General features: G+C 40.6%; 1 protein-coding gene across 4 annotated transcripts; it reads left to right on the forward strand.

Moving 5' to 3' along the window:
• Nucleotides 1-1,432: 1,432 nt before the first annotated feature.
• Nucleotides 1,433-17,287, forward strand: LOC138978349 (uncharacterized). 4 transcript variants are annotated; one of them, XM_070351067.1, is made up of 9 exons: nt 1,437-1,838; nt 4,564-4,704; nt 7,178-7,254; nt 8,035-8,368; nt 9,687-9,827; nt 10,717-10,797; nt 11,170-11,277; nt 12,195-12,275; nt 14,144-17,287. In XM_070351067.1, the coding sequence occupies exons 1-9, from the start codon at nt 1,781-1,783 to the stop codon at nt 14,386-14,388; spliced, it is 1,266 nt and encodes a 421-aa protein (XP_070207168.1). In that variant the 5' UTR covers nt 1,437-1,780; the 3' UTR covers nt 14,389-17,287. The 4 variants fall into 4 exon arrangements, with proteins under 4 accessions (XP_070207169.1, XP_070207168.1, XP_070207170.1 ...); XM_070351069.1 differs by lacking the exon at nt 1,437-1,838 and adding an exon at nt 2,458-2,772; XM_070351070.1 differs by lacking the exon at nt 1,437-1,838 and adding an exon at nt 2,783-2,997.
• Nucleotides 17,288-19,039: the final 1,752 nt, after the last annotated feature.

Below are 19,039 nucleotides of genomic sequence, written 5' to 3' on the forward strand. Positions count from 1 at the left end.
TGTTTTTCAAACTGATATGCATACGGATTGTGATATTTAGTCCGTCTAAGATTCGACCTATGAGCAGATTATCTCGACAGGGCAATTGCTTTATACAGTTTGTCCGGACCACCGGTTAAAACTGTTAAATGCCAAGTGAATAGCTGATGTAACACCATTTTTCTCAAAACCAAACTACGCGCATATTACCTAAATAAGCTTACAGTCCGAGTACTACGTAAACACGCTGAACGTATGAATGTATGTCCATGGTTGTACGTAAAGCATTGTAATTGTATGCTCGAAGAGTTATATCCATATAAGCTCATACCGTTTAGTGTCTACAACGACATCACCTAAATCAAACACAAAAGACCGTTATTTTCAAAACTGAGGAATGTTAAACAGTTTAACTCAACCCGTCAATAGCTGATCGAAGCTTTTTACGGCAAATGACCGCTTGGAAGACCATTGTTTGCAATCTAAAGTACGTATAGGTTAGCAGGTGAGCCCATAAGACACATTTTGACTGGCTTGCTGTAGTAAGAACATTTCTCTTTCAAAGTGACGCACCTCTTGATGTCTTAATATCGACTCAATTAACCAATGTGCAACACTAGTTAAGACTATGTTTAGTTCACTCTTGAAGTTATCTGATTTATGTCCAGTTCTGTTCATCCAGAATGCCATTGACGTAGGCACAACGTTCAACCGTCAGCTCATCTCGCAGGTTTCGAATTGACATGCGGTTTGTTAATCAGTTGATACCGTTTAATATCTATTTCTCATGTAAATCACCGTTTTATTGCCACCCTGATTAAGTGCGTGGGCGGTATGGGGTGAGGGGGGGGGGGAGTGTCTAATTCCACGCTGTTGTGCGCGCACTTAGTTATCTGACGCACACAGAAACGCCCAGTTTTCTCCCTTGGTGGTGTTACCACGAGGGGTTAAGACTATAACTCAACTTTAGATCGACGCCTTGATCTTGGCCTTTCTTTGCATGTTTAAAGTGGGATTTCAGTATTGACAGTATTGTTATCAGCCTTGCGGTTTGGAGGTTTGGCACGATTAAGCGACAGTTTCAATATCGAATGAACCGATTGCCGTACCACTATTACAAGCTTGTTAGGTGTATACAAGATGGATTAAAAGCTAACACTAGTCGGCTCAGGATAGACGTGGCTGATGTTTATGACTTGATGATAAGCCTGAAACCTCGCTTTGGAAAAGTATCTTCGGCTTGATTCCCTGGAGCTAAATGTTTGCAACAAATGATGTGCTTAGTGATTTCTGATATTTGTTTATCAGTCTTATACGGTTTAAGGTGGAAATGCAGAAACATGAAAATGAATTTTGCCTCCTCTACAAGTAAAACTACTACACATGGAAACTTCGACGCAGACATTTATTTCAACTTGGTATCATGGATGTGCAGCGCGAGCGTGTGTGTGTGTGTGTGTGTGTGTGTGTGTGTGTTCTTGTTAAGACCGCGTCGTTTTGACTTTGGCCCGAAAATGGAGCCGAATTGTTTTGACGCACCCCGTTGTTTTGACGTCACAACAACGGATGCCTCGATTTTCGAGCTTCCCGCCCTAAGATATACCATGTGACACAAGGATTTGATTTTATTGGTTCTGTCCAAACTATGATAATTTTGTCAGGGTTGAGTGTGTGGCGAGTGTGTTGGGCTAGTGTTTTGCGGTCAAAACAAGAACTGTAGTTTTTTGGGTTCCCCTGGCGACAACATTGAGAGAGAGAGCGAGAGAGAGCGGATTGCCGCGTGAAACCGTGATTTGACACGATGGCTGACGCCGACACGCGGGGTGAACGCCGCAGCCGCTACATTACCACAGACACAGGTGTGTATTATATTTATAGTACTTTGTTGTCCATTTTAGACGAAAAGACAGTTGACTGAGTTGTTTTTGAAATAGTGACGCGCCTTCAACTTTATCTTTCAGGTCTGTTGCCACATGGCTCTGACATTCCAAAATGGCTAACCTCGTTTTTTGGAATTTAGAGCTCACAATCCAGTGACAGTGACATTAACAAGAACTTGATCAGTCATTAATTATCAATGGCTTATCAAGTTGTTGGTACAGGTTACTATGCAAGAGTCTTATACATTAAAACAAATTATGGTGAGTGGTGCACAGATCTAAATACTCTTATACTGAGAAGGCACGATGCATGTTGGTTTTTTAACTTCCGAAAGATTCTGAGATTAGCTGTGCGTACAAGCGATCGAATAGCACTGATTTTATCAGTATTTATATAACTATGTTTTGTTTGTGTCAGTCTGTGCTTGTTTGCTGAATTTATGTGTAGGAGCCTGAGGCGGGTTGAGATCTAGCTCCAATGTTCAAATTTCAATCTCGCCTTAGGCCTAGTAGCTGTTGAATTAGGGAGACCGAGTAAGTCAGTCACGGTGCGACTATATTTTTTTTTTAATTCGATTTATTTAATTAAAAACTCTTCACGTCCTGTACCGCACGACTTTGTTACTATACTTAGGAATGACCTCACAGGACGGAAGCGCTCTCTGTGCTTGAAAACCACATTTAGGTCACTTCCTTTGTAAACAAGCACATAGCTGCTCCGCGGTTCGTTCGTTTGGTGAACGTTTTGGTAGTTTGCAATGGATTTGTATTGATTTTTTTTTCACGGAGATTTTGGGACCATCTCTGGTGATGCTGATACAGTCAGTAAAGACAAATTTGGGGATATTATCGACGAATTAGGGGCAGAACAAGTGCTGGGACTCGAAGCAGACAATCGCTTGACATTGAAATTGTAAGCTTAATGTAGTTTAGTTTCATCTCCCCCGTCGCGATATAACCTTCGTGGTTGAAAACGACGTTAAACACCAAATAAAGAAAGAAAGTTTCATCTCTTTGTTCCACCATCACCCAGCCGACGCGGCGACTTCCTGGCGTGGCCGTAAAGTCCGGTTACTCGATCACGTCGCTCTCTGCTCTGTGCATCGTCAAATATGTTCATGCTTTTCACCTGTTGCACGTGAGTGAGTGGAGACTCGGCTCCCCCATAATCATGGTCCAACAGGCATGCGAATCATTAATTCTGCTTTTTACACGATGAGTCTTCTTCTGTCAATTTAATGCATACTAGTTACAAATTAAAATGACAGTATGATTTCTTCATTAATTAACTACTCATAATGATAATACATACATGTATTATACGTGTATACTTTACATACATGTTTTATAACATAAAACCCATAAATGTCATGTCTGACACACACAGATACCCACTTTCTGGTCATTTTCATCAAATCCTTACGGTACTGAGGCTTAGCAATAGGGAAATGTGTTCAGGACGTGAAGAGTTATTTGACCGGGCGAAGCTGGACTGACTTTGGACTTATCATGTATTGGAGCCATTCTTCCGTTCTGGGGACGAAATCCGTCTGTTGAAAAAAAACCAACTATACTGTTTGTGTTTTACTTTACCCATACACACGCACACGTTTTTGTTCCTCTTTTTTTCTCTTCATCCTCTTTTTGTTCTGTTTTCTTCTCCTGTCCACGACATTACTGCTTCCCCTCAAACCTATGATGTACTTTTTCCGTGCATGGTTTATCCCTGTCTCTTCCCAGAGACCAGGCAGTCCGGTTACAGTAGCTCGGGTACTTTGTATCTCCCCCAAACTCATCAACTTAAGTTCATTACAGACAAAATAATTAGCATAGCCGCTAATTGAACAGTGTATAGGCTCTCTTTTTCTTTTCTCTCCTCGACATTCAACCCATGGTCCCCCTCGACCACTACCATCTTTGACGCAATGTCACTGTCACAGTGTCAGAAAACTCACTGCCTTCTTCGGCATCATACAATTCATCATCTGACAGAGACTCGTCAGTGGTAAGACATAATGCATTCTCATCATACTCCAAGTCCAACTCCTTTGGATCAGACACACCTGAATGACAATGCTTCTCAATTAAAAATGTACACATGCTTTTATGTGAGTTAGGGAAGTATAAATAGAGAATACTATGTATGGCTTGCTGTGTCGTACCAGATTTTCATGAGTTGTTTTTTTAAATATTGAACTGCGAGCGAAAGCGAGCTATTCACTATTTTAAAAAGCAACGAGTGTAAATCTGGTACAAAACAGCAAGCCATGTAGTATTCTGTTTATCCTACATACTGTACTTACGTGTATTTTACTGAAAATGTCCTGCAGTCGAGGCAGCTAAATTGAAGACGCTTGTTTTGGAACCTCGATCTCTTCTAAAGCCTCGTGCAATCTATTACGTCAAAGCAAAGAAACGTCACTCTGAAAGTGTGGCTTGACGTGTTAGTTCTAAAAATTCATCGAAGGTAATTAGCGAGCGCAATCTTTTTTCTTCTATAATGACGTTTGTCTCGGTGACTTTGGCATCATAAGCAGTGGAAAAACAGGTCCCTGCCAGACTTGCTTGACATGACCTCATTTACATGATATACACACGTGTGATTTGAACGATTATTATCTCACGAGTGTCTCTCTCACGTATGTAGGATGATATTATTAATCAAATGAAAATTTACTAATAAAATGTTCTATTATGTCACTAGTGGAACCAGGAGGCCGAGGCCAGAGATTTAAAACAAGGGAGTACTTCCCACATTTCTCATACGGCCAAAGAATGGTGCAGGCTGCACTGGCTAAGAGTCTACCTGCCATACCATTGCCAGATGACACCAGCAATCATCCAGGTACAATGTAATCCCATTTTTATTTTGTTGAAAGGCAAGATTTAACCAGAAAGTAAGGAACTAACTCAGGGGTTCCACTTATTGCACACACAAAAGTATACGCAGTTTTCAGCCTCCGTACACATTTTCACCGACATGTTGCATTTTGTCACGCAAAATTACAATTGCACTCAAAACACTAAATAGCCACGAAGAGAGCACCTGAACTCCCACCTCTGATTCTCCCCACCCGCCTTGTTCATCACTGTTAACACTCGTGTACTTATCGCCAGAGGCCATAGTACCAGTGCTCTACCGAATTGAATCTTTATTCCTTAGGTCACTGCCACCGGCGATAGCCTTATGAATGACCAGCTCTACCGAAGAGGAAGATTGCATTACATTTCTTTGGGGGGGGGGGGGGGGGGGGGGGGGGGTCATGAGTCACAGAATAAATAATTGATCCTGCTGTGTTCAGCAAAACAATGGTCTGCCTTATCACACATGCCATTAGTTTGGTGCACTGCCGATTCAGTTTACAGGCCAGGGGTGTCCGGGTCTACTCTGATTACATCGGACTGACCCACAGTGATTGTTTTTCAGGCTGAAATATCTTCCATTTAGCGCCATGCAAATAGTTCAGTTCCTCGCTTAGAGGCCTATTACCTGTACAGAGCCACTGCAAAACGCAAACAGACCGATCTGTCGTCGGAAAGTGAAAGAACAGAATCTGATGAAGGGACTTCTTTTAGTTACCTATCATCATCATGTCCAGTGATGGCGCTAGTACTTTTTTCAAACCGGTACGCAAACTTTTATGAAGCAAACAGTCCAGAAAAAAACGGTAGGCTGGTCATTGGAACCAGTTAGAATCCAGCTCAGAGTACTGGTTTTATAGTTTTGCCAGCGAAAAAAGACCGGTAGTTCTAAAAATCAACGGCAGCCAATTTTGTTCCGGGATTTTTTCGTTTCAACCGGTAAAATACCGGTAATTACCGGTTAACGCCAACACTGCATGTCTTCTCAATCGTAGTGAGAAAAACACACTTCTCCTTCGCGTTTTTTCCCCCAATTAAGTTTGTAATGGTACGCGTTTTCCCCGGCTCATACGCATTTTTTCAGTCATGTTGTGTATGCAAACGCAAAAAGCAAAAACCCAGTGGAACCCCTGACTAACTAACTGTTATGCAATACTTCTGGAGGGGTGATCACACTACAGTTAACACAGTTTAGTTATGACTAAGATATGTAGTTAAATTGCTATTCTGATACACATTGGAGAATTCAGGGTTATGATTTGATAGTCTCACATGTACATGGACCTATTTCGGTCATAAGGCCATATATGTCAACGGAAGCTGCTCAATATCCTATATATATATTTACAACAATAAAGCATGCTTCCTGTTTCATCACCGTGGATGAATTAAGTGCTTGCATGCACATACCTGGTCAGGTTTGCTTCTGTTACTGGTCGACAGACGATATAGTTTGTACAAAAACTAAATTCTTGCCGTCTATGAAATACATCCCTGGTAAAAATTCAATTCCTGCAACACACCTTGCAAAACTAGTAGCTGCAGTCTAGCAGACGGTCTTTCCAGTGCTTTGTAATGAATCGGCAATATTGCCTTTGCCTATGCAACGCTCATATATATGCAGATCCCAATCTGATGAATGGACTGACCCACAGTTAACAGAGAAAATAGAGGACCCACTAGAGAAAATGCTGAATTCTTGGGATGTAGTCTGATGATAGACGGAAGACAGACAATAGACGGAAGACAGACAATAGACAGAAGATAGATGGAAGACAGACAATAGTTGGAAGACAGATGGTAGATCGAAGACAGACAATAGACGGAAGATAGACGGAAGACAGACGATAGATGGAAGACAGACAATAGACGGAAGATAGACGGAAGACAGACAATAGACGGAAGACAGACGATAGATGGAAGACAGACGATAGATAGAAGATAGACGGAAGACAGACAATAGACAGAAGACAGACAATAGATGGAAGACAGACAATAGACGGAAGACAGACAATAGATGGAAGACAGACGGAAGACATACAATAGACGGAAGACAGACGGTAGATGGAAGACAGACGATAGACGGAAGACAGACGATGTAGTCTGACGATAGACGATACATATATATACGGACGTTCAACCAGTATTTGGCTTCAGCTTGATTCAGGAACAAGAGGGCGACTGCAACTGAGTCGCATGTATAGACAAACCATAATGCCTTTCTCCAGTCCAGTCTATGAAATAGGACTTACAGCTGATCTAGCTGGACTCTACGCAAGCTTCAGTACGAATGAAGTAAAATCTCCCATATCAAATTTATTATACACAAATATGAAAACAGTTAACTAGACTGTTCTAACTGTAAACCAACGTAAAGGGGAAATATGAAGCTCAAAAACAGGTTAAGTCCCAAGCATCATGCAACCACAGGCGCTTTCTGTCTGTCTTTCCTACAGTTGACTGCAGCTTCGAACCACAGGCGCTTGTGACAGAGGACTCTATAAGCAGCCATCACTCAGTTGACTCCCAAATGGTGAGTTTTTATAGAGTAGATTATTTGTTGCCCTGTCTGAAGATATTTTGTTTTTGCGATTTGATTTGTTAAATGTTTGACCTGCATTACTTGTGAGTTTCCTGTGATGACCAAGGCAATGAAATATGTTTGCTATCTGCAGTCTATGTTCTTTTGCCTCTGAAAAACATGCATCAGAGTTGTGCATTCTTTTTCAGCAACTGGTTCTTTTTCTCAGACAAAATAAGGCATTTATAATGAAAAAAGAACAAAAATATACGGTCGAAACAGATCACCAACAAAGGCTAACAAGTTCAGTTGAGTTGCCAGTTGGAAGGAACAGCGAAGAATGTCCCAGTTACTTCCTCAGTCGTACTCTTTTTGATTGTTCGATTTGGCAATTCTGAATGATGGCAGGAACTGAAGTGCGCCAGGCAGTATCAGCGAAGTCCTCTGGCTCATTTTCTGTGCCCACGAAAGCTTCCAGGTAGGCTATTTGTCGGTATCGGCGGACTGCATAATAATGTTGTCGAAGCTCAGTCTCGCTTACGACGCATCCAAAATGGCATCCTCCGACGGTGCTGTGACTGTGTGAAAGATGTCTTCAAATCACTTAGCACATTTGAAAAAATCCTATGTAACAAGCTGACCAGGATTGAGATAATCGGAAAACGTGGCCGAATTGTCCCAATTCTCATGACTGCACAGGTGAAAGCAGCTGTGGAACTGCTTGTGCAAAAAAGGGATGATGCTGGTGTCAGCGGCTCCAACAAATTTGTGTTTTCTTGCTCATTCTTTCAGTCGGAGGGGCATATTCGGGGATCTGACACGCTTCGAAAGTTTGTGACATCAGCGCAGTTGGCAGAGCCACAGTTCATCACATCTACTTCACTTCGAAAGCAGGTTGCTACTCTGTCCCAGATAGTCAGTTTGAAGGACAACGAGCTGGATGCCCTTGCTCAGTTTATGGGACACCGCGAGTACTACCGCCTCCCATCAGACATGATGCAGTTGGCCAAAGTCAGCAAATTACTCCTTGCCCTTGAAAAGGGGAAGCTGCAAGACCACCAGCGCTGCACCCTGGATGAGATGGAAGTGGCTGAAGATGAAGCCATCACCTCGGATGAGGAGGCAGGTATGTGTGACATTTTGAACATGAATTCCTTTTCCCGCAGTGGGGCACTGCGGTTATGAAATTAAAGGCCCCTCCTGTTTTTGGAACCGCAGGAGCTTTCTAGTTTGCTGTTAGGTAGATTTTTGGTTCCTCTTTCCTGTCATGCTCTCTTTTTCTTCATGAATTCTTTTCTTTTTTCTGCCTTCTTGCTCATTCACCTGTATTTTTTCCAAAAATCTCTTCTCTTGCCGCTTGTCTCGCGATTCATGTATAGTTTAATCTGTTAGTGTTCTGATGTAAGTCCAGCAGTAGATAGGTTAAGCCTATTTTAACATACTGGAAACTGGTAATCTTCCAGTAGGTATTAATTTAGTTTTACTAAAGCCTGCTGGGACACAAGTAATGGGTTAGTGCATTTGTAAACAGGAATCGCTTGACAAGTGGCCCCCTTCATCCCCCCCTTCCTCGTCCTGATATGGCTCTGCGTAGTCGGCTGGACGTTAAGCAACAAATAAACAAACAAACATGAATTCCTTTGCTCTTTTTGCACAAAATGAACACAGCTAGACTATCTCTAAATCTAGTATTGTAATAACCTTTTTTTTGTATTCTTAAATTCATCTTCTTCTCCTTCTGCTTCTTCTGCCTCTTCTTCTTCTTCTAAATTGGGGGGCTGGGATGGCTCATTCGGTACACAGCGTGGACTACATATAGTTCCTCTGACTCTCATAGTCACAGGTTTGAATCCCGGTCTCCCTCTCTCTGGTATCGCCTTTGTTGTGGCTAGTGACATTGAACCACCAATACAATTTTATTTCAATCAATCAATATGAGGCTTATATCGCGCGTATTCCGTGGGTACAGTTCTAAGCGCAGGGATTTTTTTTCTTTTCAATTTTTATTCAAGGCGCAGGGATTTATTTATGCCGTGTGAGATGGAATTTTTTTACACAATACATCACGCATTCACATCGGCCAGCAGATCGCAGCCATTTCGGCGCATATCCTACTTTTCACGGCCTATTATTCCAAGTCACACGGGTATTTTGGTGGACATTTTTATCTATGCCTATACAATTTTGCCAGGAAAGACCCTTTTGTCAATCGTGGGATCTTTTACGTGCACACCCCAATGTAGTGTACACTAAGTGTATTTGTTTTAAATCTAAATTGAGAACGTTCATACTTCAATGCACACTACAATGTGATATATTGTGCTAACATTAATTTGCATTACACAATAAAGCAAACATTAATACTACGGTACTTACTACATAAACTTTTGTACTTGCGATCTAGGATTTTATCTATTCTATCATATTGTAACTATTATTTACAGAATTTGTTGAAAAGGGTCACAGCCCTATTCCAGAACGATCTGCATCAGGAAGGTTCGCAACAAAAGACTCTTTGGCACCGCCACATAACCAGCCCTCTCCGCCTATGCATCAACCTTGTCCTGCTACAGCTGCACCTGACAGTAAGTCTTCTTCTTCTGTGTACGCATGCTATCAACTACAGTACTGCAAGCACTCCCAGTTTCGGATAAAAACAAATGCGATTGGTCACTTTGGCAGAAATAACAACTGTGAACAGAATGTTGATAGTAAAAGAAAGTAAGGAAGCAGGAAAGATGAGCCGGTGCCTACCTAACAGCAAACTAGATAGCTCCTGGTGTTCAAAAACAGGAGGGGCCCTTAATTTAAGTCCGCAGCGCTCCACTGCAGTAGGTGACAGTAAGGGACAATATGGGCTGAATCCATCCCATCTACATGGTGTTGGAGTGGGGACAGGACATATTTGAATGGCGATGTCGCTGTTCAGTGTCTGAAAGTCTCTTAAGTTTGTAGTTGCAAACATGACTTTTCTTTCTCTCTCCCCCCCCCCCCCCCCCCTCCTCACTCCCACAAAGTAACATAGTAGATTTAATTTCTTATTTGTAGCTGCCATTCCATGTAAAAGTGAATACATTTACTTATTTAGTGTAAACTTGTCACCCTGGCATGAGGTAATATGACCGGCACGGTTGGCCTAGTGGTAAGGCGTCCGCCCCTTGATCGGGAGGTTGTGGGTTCGAACCCCGGCCGGGTCATACCTAAGACTTTAAAATTGGCAATCTAGTGGCTGCTCCGCCTGGCGTCTGGCATTATGGGGTTAGTGCTAGGACTGGTTGGTCCGGTGTCAGAATAATGTGACTGGGTGAGACATGAAGCCTGTGCTGCGACTTCTGTCTTGTGTGTGGCGCACGTTATATGTCAAAGCAGCACCGCCCTGATATGGCCCTTCATGGTCGGCTGGGCGTTAAGCAAACAAACAAACAAAAAATGAGGTAATATCACAAGGGTTATTCATGTTTTTGTATTTGTCAGATTCTGCTGATGATGAGGAAGCACCAGAAATCCAAAGGAAGTTTCAACGGTGTGCTGCTGACAGCAGTGCATGCTCAAACAGTTCAGTATATATCTTTCTCCTTAGTCAACCAATTTTCCATGGGGGCGCGACTGGAGATGGATGAAGGTCAGGGGGTTCCTGTGTTCGAGTGGGAACAGCTTGAATTTAACTCACAGAGTTGTTTGTGTCCAACACGCTTGTCGGAGGTGTTTTTTTACGGCGTCAATGTTGGGGGGTGGGTGGGGGTTAAGGATGAGGGGTAGAACTGCATTCGTTGATGCATTTTGATTGTCTTACATCTGAAATGTATTTGTACCTTTGAAGAATAGTTCATTCCTGTACACTCATAACACCGAACACACGTTTATTTATTTTGAACATAACATAATTAATACAATAAATAATTAATTATAATTTTATTATGTCCCCAGGCGAGCCCCCTTCCTCCTGGACATTCTCTCCTGTTGGTGTGGCAATGATGAACACAAGATGCAGTGTATTCACACAGATCACTTCTCCTTCAGCGTCATCTAACGAAAGTAAGCTTTATTGCATATAAATTAATTTAGAAACATGCTGGCGTCACCCCCCCGCGGGTTAGGGGGAGTCCCATATTGGTTGGGACTAGAAAGAATTTACCCGATGCTACCCAGCATGTCGTAAGAGGCGACTAACGGTTCTGTTTCTTCTCTTCTTTTGTCTTATTTCTGCCTTACCAGTCCTTTCACCTATATTTCCTTCCAAGAAAACTCTCCCTACTATTCCCTGCAGTTTTCCAATTCTTTTCTTGTTGTCTTATTTCTACCTGACTGGATCCATCACCTTTATTTCACTTACCAAAAGTCTTCTTTTCCACATCCTTATTTCTCTGCACCCCGCATGTCGTATGAGGCGACTAACGGATTCTGTTTCTCCTTTAACCCTTGTTAAGTGGTTCTTGTATAGAATATAGTCAATGTTTGTAAAGATTTTAGTCAAGCAGTATGTAAGAAATGTTTAGTCCTTTGTACTGGAAACTTGCATTCTCCCAGTAAGGTCATATATTGTACTACGTTGCAAGCCCCTGGAGCAATTTTTTGATTAGTGCTTTTGTGAACAAGAAACACTTAACAAGTGGCTCCCTCCCATCTCCACCCTTTCCCCTATCTCATCTCCCCCTTTCCCTCGTCGCGATATAACCTTCGTGGTTGAAAACGACGTTAAACACCAAATAAAGAAAGAAAGAAATGCTGGCGTCATGTACGGACGATTAACTAAGCGCCCATTACCTAGTTGTTGAATGGCCGCATTCCATAGTGGAAACTCTTGTGTTTAGTTATTTGACAACGAAATTGATATTTAAAAGCATATGTCTTTTAGCTGTTGTTCTTTTTTTGCTATTTTGCATAATCTATCAAATGATTTGAAATAAAGATAAGCCAGCTGAGAAAATCTATCATCTTTTTTTTTCCCCAAGGTTCAACTGACAATGAGTACCTACCTGAACAGTGGAGCCATTCCAAACCAAAGAAGCTCAAATCAAAGGCAACGCGCAACAGTGAGTGGAAACATAATCATTGTATTTATACCTCTTCTTTCTCTTTGTGAACTGAGCTTTAAGGAGCTGACTCAATCCACACAAAAGTTATTCCTTTAAAGTAGAACAAAACCAGTAAACTAGATAGTTATTGTGTTTTTGAGTAAGGTAATATCCTTCTCTGAAGCACTTGGAAGGAAAAATAGAGCCTGTTCATAACGTGTTAACTGTTAATCTAACTAGGAGCGTATAGTTATTGTGTTTTTGAGTACGGTAATACCCTTCTCTAAAGCACTTGGAAGGAAACATAGAGTATGTTCACAGACCTGTTTACCCTCCCGGAATTATTACGGATTTAGGGTCTAAATTCCGGTATTACGGAAATCTACCGGAAATTCCGGTCACGAGAACCATTTCCGTGTGTGAAAATTTAAAGTCGAAATTGTAGTACTAGTAGTCACCGGGATTTTGATTTCCCGGAAACCCTTTTAGCTCAAGGCCGACCGGAACAGCCTTGTCTGCGCATGTGCAAAAACAAGGTATTTGTCGGTCAACGCGTGGTTTTTGTGCATTCGGTCCGATCGACATGGGTCGTAAGCGTAAGGCCGATCTCTCTGGGGACAAAATGCCAACCAAAAAAGCTCAAGTTGTACAGGAATATCGGCAAAACTATCAAGTCAAGTGGCAGTGTCTGGCGAAGTCTAAGAAGAGCGAATCACTTGCATTTTGGTGATCGAATTGAGATCAGTGCAACAACAAAGCTAGTCAGTCATGAGTCACTGCAGTCGTTCGTCCGCGAACCAAGCGAACGTGTCCCGAGGTTAGACGCAGCATTAGTTTATTTACAAAATGCAGTACACAAATGAACATGGAAACAAACAAATTGTGTTTGGCAAAACATGAGCCTGCTTCGCATCGAGTTTATTTGACCAGTATGTCTGTGCTTCGACATTATCTCTTGCTACGGTCAGTGACTTGTGCTGTTGCCGGAATTTGAAAGTCTTTTTGAGTCTAAAAGTGATCTCCATTAATCTTTCTCCAATATAGCAAAGATCACAGTTCTTTGAATTGAAAAACTTTAAAGAAAATCTTTAAATAAAATGAACGAGCCGGTCCACAAAAAAAAAAGGTAGCTTCTGGAGAGTGTTTTTATGACTGGTTTTAATGCAGGATGTAAACAGGTCTGTGTTCATAACGAGTTAACTGTTAATCTAACTAGGAGCGGCATTTTGTCAAAGAGCAGTTCAAATCCGTACGTGCTTTAACATATCAAAATGGCCTTCTGCTGTCGCTCAGTTTTCTTGATTCAAAACTAAGCAGTAAATTGTATAATTATTTAAAAATGAATAAATAAGTGGATCAGTTAACAAGTGCAATGGCTAACTGACCTGCCACTTCTCATGCCCATTCGTGGCTTCTGTCCCATGCTTTGAAAATGAATGTGTACAGGGTCTGTAATTCCGGTTTTAATTTAGATTTGAAATCTTTTGTAATTGATGGATTACGCCCACATACACTTCCGTGTATTAGAGGCGGGGACGGGAGTCCCAGGAATTGGAAAAAAGAGGAGGTACTATATCTAACTTACATTGAACAACCAAAATGTAAGCAGCACTAAGATTGACAGTGAAAATGTGACAGTTTTAGTGTACTAGCTTTAGTGCCACGAAGAAGAATCAGAACAAATGTTGACTCGGGAAAATAAATGTCCATGCCCAATCAAGATTCGAAATAGAGACACTGAGATCACGAGTTGTCGGCCTAGACCACCAGACTACCCGGCGCTCATATTGAGTTGGCATGATTGTTCCTTATAAAGTTTTAATCCGATAACATATTTAACCTTTGTATCTCCGGTAATAGGTCTTGTGATATCTGTGTCCACAAAGGTTCAAGCCAGCCATGTCGACTGTGGTTGGAGGAGGAGGTGAAGGCAGTGGAGGCTCATTTGTTAAAATATATCGCCACGCAAGTGCTGCCAAGAAAAGAGGATATCCAGAAGTGCCTTCAGGCTGAAGAGACTCTGATAATTCGTACCTGGCTACACGTCAAGAACTATACATGTACGAAACAGGATTACTGCTTTGCAAAGAAATCAGCGAAACTAAATAATGTTCAGCTTTTCAGCTACTGATCATCTTTCCAATGTTGTTGCTGATCACTACCACTAAGTGGATATATATCTAGTGCAGGTTTGTGTCTTGAGCTGTACTGGACAATGATTTACACATTTATCTTTATTTGTTTTTATTAATTTTGACTATGAGCACACTGGTGGTTGTGTTTTATGTTAAATGATTTATTTAGTATGTGTTTATGCAAATCATTTTTGGCATTTTGAATAAGCTAGATGTGACCTTTCTTAGCACTGATCCAAAGGTCAGTTTAATATGCGGTCAAAACAATGATGGTGGAGGCAGTTGGCTATTTTTAATTCATTTGCATAGCAAAAACGAGGCTATATATGTATTGACAACTGACCACCTATTGAACACTCAAAACTTTTCAAATAATGGAAGCTTTCATGATAAAAACTTGTCTTGGTTATGAAACCTATGAACACTTATAAAATGCATGTGATTACATCAGCAAAACAAAACAAAATATAAGCAAGTGAGTCATATTCTTTGTGGCTTTGCCCTTGTTTAACTGTATTATCATTATTTATTATCATGAACACAGACTACCATAAGGTCCGCTACCCCCCCCACGGGTTAGGGGGAAGAATTTACCCGATGCTCCCCAGCATGTCGTAAGAGGCAACTAACGGATTCTGTTTCTCCTTTTACCCTTGTTAAGTGTTTCTTGTATAGAATATAGTCAATGTTTGTAAAGATTTTAGTCAAGCAGTATGTAAGAAATGTTAAGTCCTTTGTACTAGAAACTTGCATTCTCCCAGTAAGGTCATATATTGTACTACGTTGCTAGCCCCTGGAGCAATTTTTTTATTAGTGCTTTTGTCTTCTTCTTCTTGTCGTTCGCCAATGTTAAACTTGGAGTCCAGCTCTGGTAGTGCTTTTGTGAACAAGAAACAATTAACAAGTGGCTCTATCCCATCATCCCCCCCCCCCCCCCTTTCCCCGTCGCGATATAACGTTGAACGGTTGAAAACGACGTTAAACACCAAATAAAGTAAAGATAAGGTCCGCTATTAGGAAAGTCAAAACAATCAAAGTGTCATATGCACTTTGTCATCGTGTGTGACATTTTATTGAGAGAGAAACAGAATCCGTTAGTCGCCTCTTACGACATGCTGGGGAGCATCGGGTAAATTCTTCCCCCTAACCCGCAGGGGGCGTACAGTACTTCTTTGGGATAACAAGGGTAAGGATTGCTCTAATTAAGGTTGGCTGAGCAATATATAACAGCAATTTCGCTCAAATCGGCCAAAAACAAGGCCCGAAGGCATCGTAGGCATAGCCGTTTTAACTTTATTATCATTATTATTTATTATCGTGACCACAAACTACCATAAGGTCCGCTAGTAGGAAAGTCAAAACAATCATAACGTATCATAAACACTGGGTCATCGTGTGATCATTATTATTTATTATCGTGACCACAAACTACCATACGGTCCGCTAGTAGGAAAGTCAAAACAATCATAACGTATCATAAACACTGGGTCATCGTGTGTGACATTTCAATGTCAACACAATGATAGTGGTGTTTCACATGTAATGATTGATTTCGATTTTAAGTGCTCTATCCCTTCTCCCCCCCTTTCCCCGTCGCGATATAACCTGCGTGGTTGAAAACGACGTTAAACACCAAATAAAGAAATAAAGAATAAAGAAAGATTTTGAGTGTATATAAAGCGTATTTATGGTACATTTACTTTTGGCTCTTTAGATCAGCTTAATTTGGTATTTCATGGGCATCGGTCAAAAGGTCACTTCAGCATGTGCTGTCAAAACAACGATGGTGGAGGCAAATGGCCTATTTTAACAGGATGTTTGAAGATTTGCTTTTTCAATTTTGTTTGAGAGACAAGAAGTTGGAAAATAGTTTTATTGTATGTTTCTTTGTCACCTGGGGCAAAATTATTCAATCGTCGCTATACGTTTGTTGGAAGCTATAATACAAAGGATAAATTGGCAGTTTTCTTACTTTCTGTTAGAAACAAAAGTATATTTTTCATTTGTTGCAATTGAAAAAGCATAGACCTTACTAAAGATGCTGCTAGTTGTTTTGATTGTGTGGACTATTCAGTGGAGTGTTTTAAATAATCTGTATATATATATATATATATATATATATATATCTATATGCCAATTCTCATGCCTCACAGTATTTTAACATTGGTTTATTTTCCATGTTACAAATATGTAATCATATGACTCGAGACTACCTTACTGTGTTATATTGCATTATTATCATGAACGCATTAGGCCCACTTATAAGTTTAAAGAAAGTCAAAGCCGTGTATTGTTCCTTTCAGAACAATGTTATACACCGGGTGTGCATTATGTGTTTTCATTATTTTTAATCATGAGCAGTTTCATATTTAATTATTTATTTAGAGTGTGTTTGATTTAGCTTAATTTGAATTTTGTTGGACATTGGTCAAAAGTTCAGTTTATTATGCGCGGTCAGAACAATGATGGTGGAGGCAATAGCCTATTTTTCAACAGGTTTGAAGGTTTTGTTTGAGAGAAATAAATCTGTCTTTTTTTCTTTGTCATGTTGGGCAGAGTTATTCAATCGTTGTTATACGTTAAGTTCACTGAATTCTTAAATCTAATGTAAGCGCTGTTTAAGAGGTTTTGAAGGTACAAAATACACTTTTTTTCTCTGTTCTCTTTAACAAGATATTCAGATTTGTTTTTCTTCTTTATTTTAGTTTGAGACGAGAAGTTGTACATGCATTCTATTTCCTGTTCCTTTGTCAACTGGGGCAACATTCAATCACTGTTATAGCCTGGTTGTAAGCTATAACAGTATAAATTCACTGCTTTTTAAATGTCTGCAAAAAGCAAATGTCACCGTTTTGTTGCATGCCATTGAAAAGGAATAAAAACTACCAAACGTTATTTTGCAAAACATGCTTATTGTTATGATTTGACTGATTGTGTTTGTATGTGGATGTGTGATCACAGGATTGCAGATTGCATGGACAAAATCGCCACAGGGAAAATCATTCAAATCCTTACTCCGAAAGTTAACAAAAAGCTATTATTGTCTCAAGAAGAGAAATTGTTTCTACAACTGAACACACAGACTGTAAAATGCATGTGTATACAAAAGCAATTATGCTAAACAAGCCCATCATTAAATGAATGGAAGTCAAAGTAAATAAAATAAAATGCAATTTCAAATGTGAAGGTATCTTAAAATGTCGATGAACAAACGCAAGGGAACTGAGCGCCATCATAAAAATACCTTTCATTACAAGAAGGAAAAAAAAAACGTAACTGACAGACTGATTCTAATATAGGTCCCTGATAACACTTATAGTATCCACCACCTTCAAATATGATAATTAAACTTCATTTTAAAAAGCTTCATGATTATGCACTGCAAAGTAAGCTACACGTTTTGTTTAGCTGTTTCGTACACATAAAAAAAGGCTTTGTGATTCTTTGGTCTAAGTGCCAATAGAAGGTTTTGAAAGGAGCAAGTTAAAATGTAAAGGCACACTACCTTATATCATATATATACAATATCACACTACCACGGAAAGTCAATACAATGCATACCCCGGTCAAAACAACGTTCACACACGAGTGTGTATCGTGTGTATCATCTTTGTCAACACAATGCAGGCGGTGTTTCAGTTTATTGAAATACTGAGTGTATGTGAGTGTAATTATGCACATTCACTTTTGGCCAATTTAAATGAGCTTGATGTGGAATTTTGTTATCTATTGGTCAAACGGTCATTTCAACCGGCACTGTCAAAACAACGATGGAACTGGCCAATAGTCACAATAACGAGGGGAAAACATGTATACCCCGGTCAAAACAACGTTCACACACGAGTGTGTATCATCTTTGTCAACACAATGCAGGCGGTGTTTCAGTTTATTGAAATATTGAGTGTATGTGAGTGTAATTATGCACATTCACTTTTGGCCAATTTAAATAAGCTTGATGTGGAATTTCTTATCTATTGGTCAAACGGTCACTTCAGCAGGCACTGTCAAAACAACGATGGGACCGGCCAATGGTCACAATAACGAGGGGAAAACATGTATACCCCGGTCAAAACAACGTTCACACACGAGTGTGTATCGTGTGTATCATCTTTGTCAACACAATGCAGGCGGTGTTTCAGTTTATTGAAATATTGAGTGTATGTGAGTGTAATTATGCACATTCACTTTTGGCCAATTTAAATAAGCTTGATGTGGAATTTCTTATCTATTGGTCAAACGGTCACTTCAGCAGGCACTGTCAAAACAACGATGGGGCCGGCCAATGGTCACAATAACGAGGGGAAAACAAGTATGTGTGTGTGAGTGTGAGTGTGTGTGTGTGTGTGTGTGAGTGAGTGAGTGTGTGTGTGTGTGTGTGTGTGTGTGTGTGTGTGTGTGTGAGTGAGTGAGTGAGTGTGTGTGTATGAGTGTGTGTGTGTATGAGTGTGTGTGTGTATGAGTGTATGTGTATGAGTGTGTGTGTGTATGAGTGTATGTGTGTATGAGTGTGTGTGTGTATGAGTGTGTGTATGAGTGTATGTGTATGAGTGTGTGTGTGTATGAGTGTATGTGTGAGTGAGTGTGTGTGAGTGTGTGTGTGTGTGTGTGTGTGTGTGTACGCACACGCGAATGTATGCACGCGCTCGA

The sequence above is a fragment of the Littorina saxatilis genome, linkage group LG10 (assembly GCF_037325665.1).
Source record: "Littorina saxatilis isolate snail1 linkage group LG10, US_GU_Lsax_2.0, whole genome shotgun sequence".
Lineage (NCBI taxonomy): Eukaryota > Metazoa > Mollusca > Gastropoda > Littorinimorpha > Littorinidae > Littorina > Littorina saxatilis.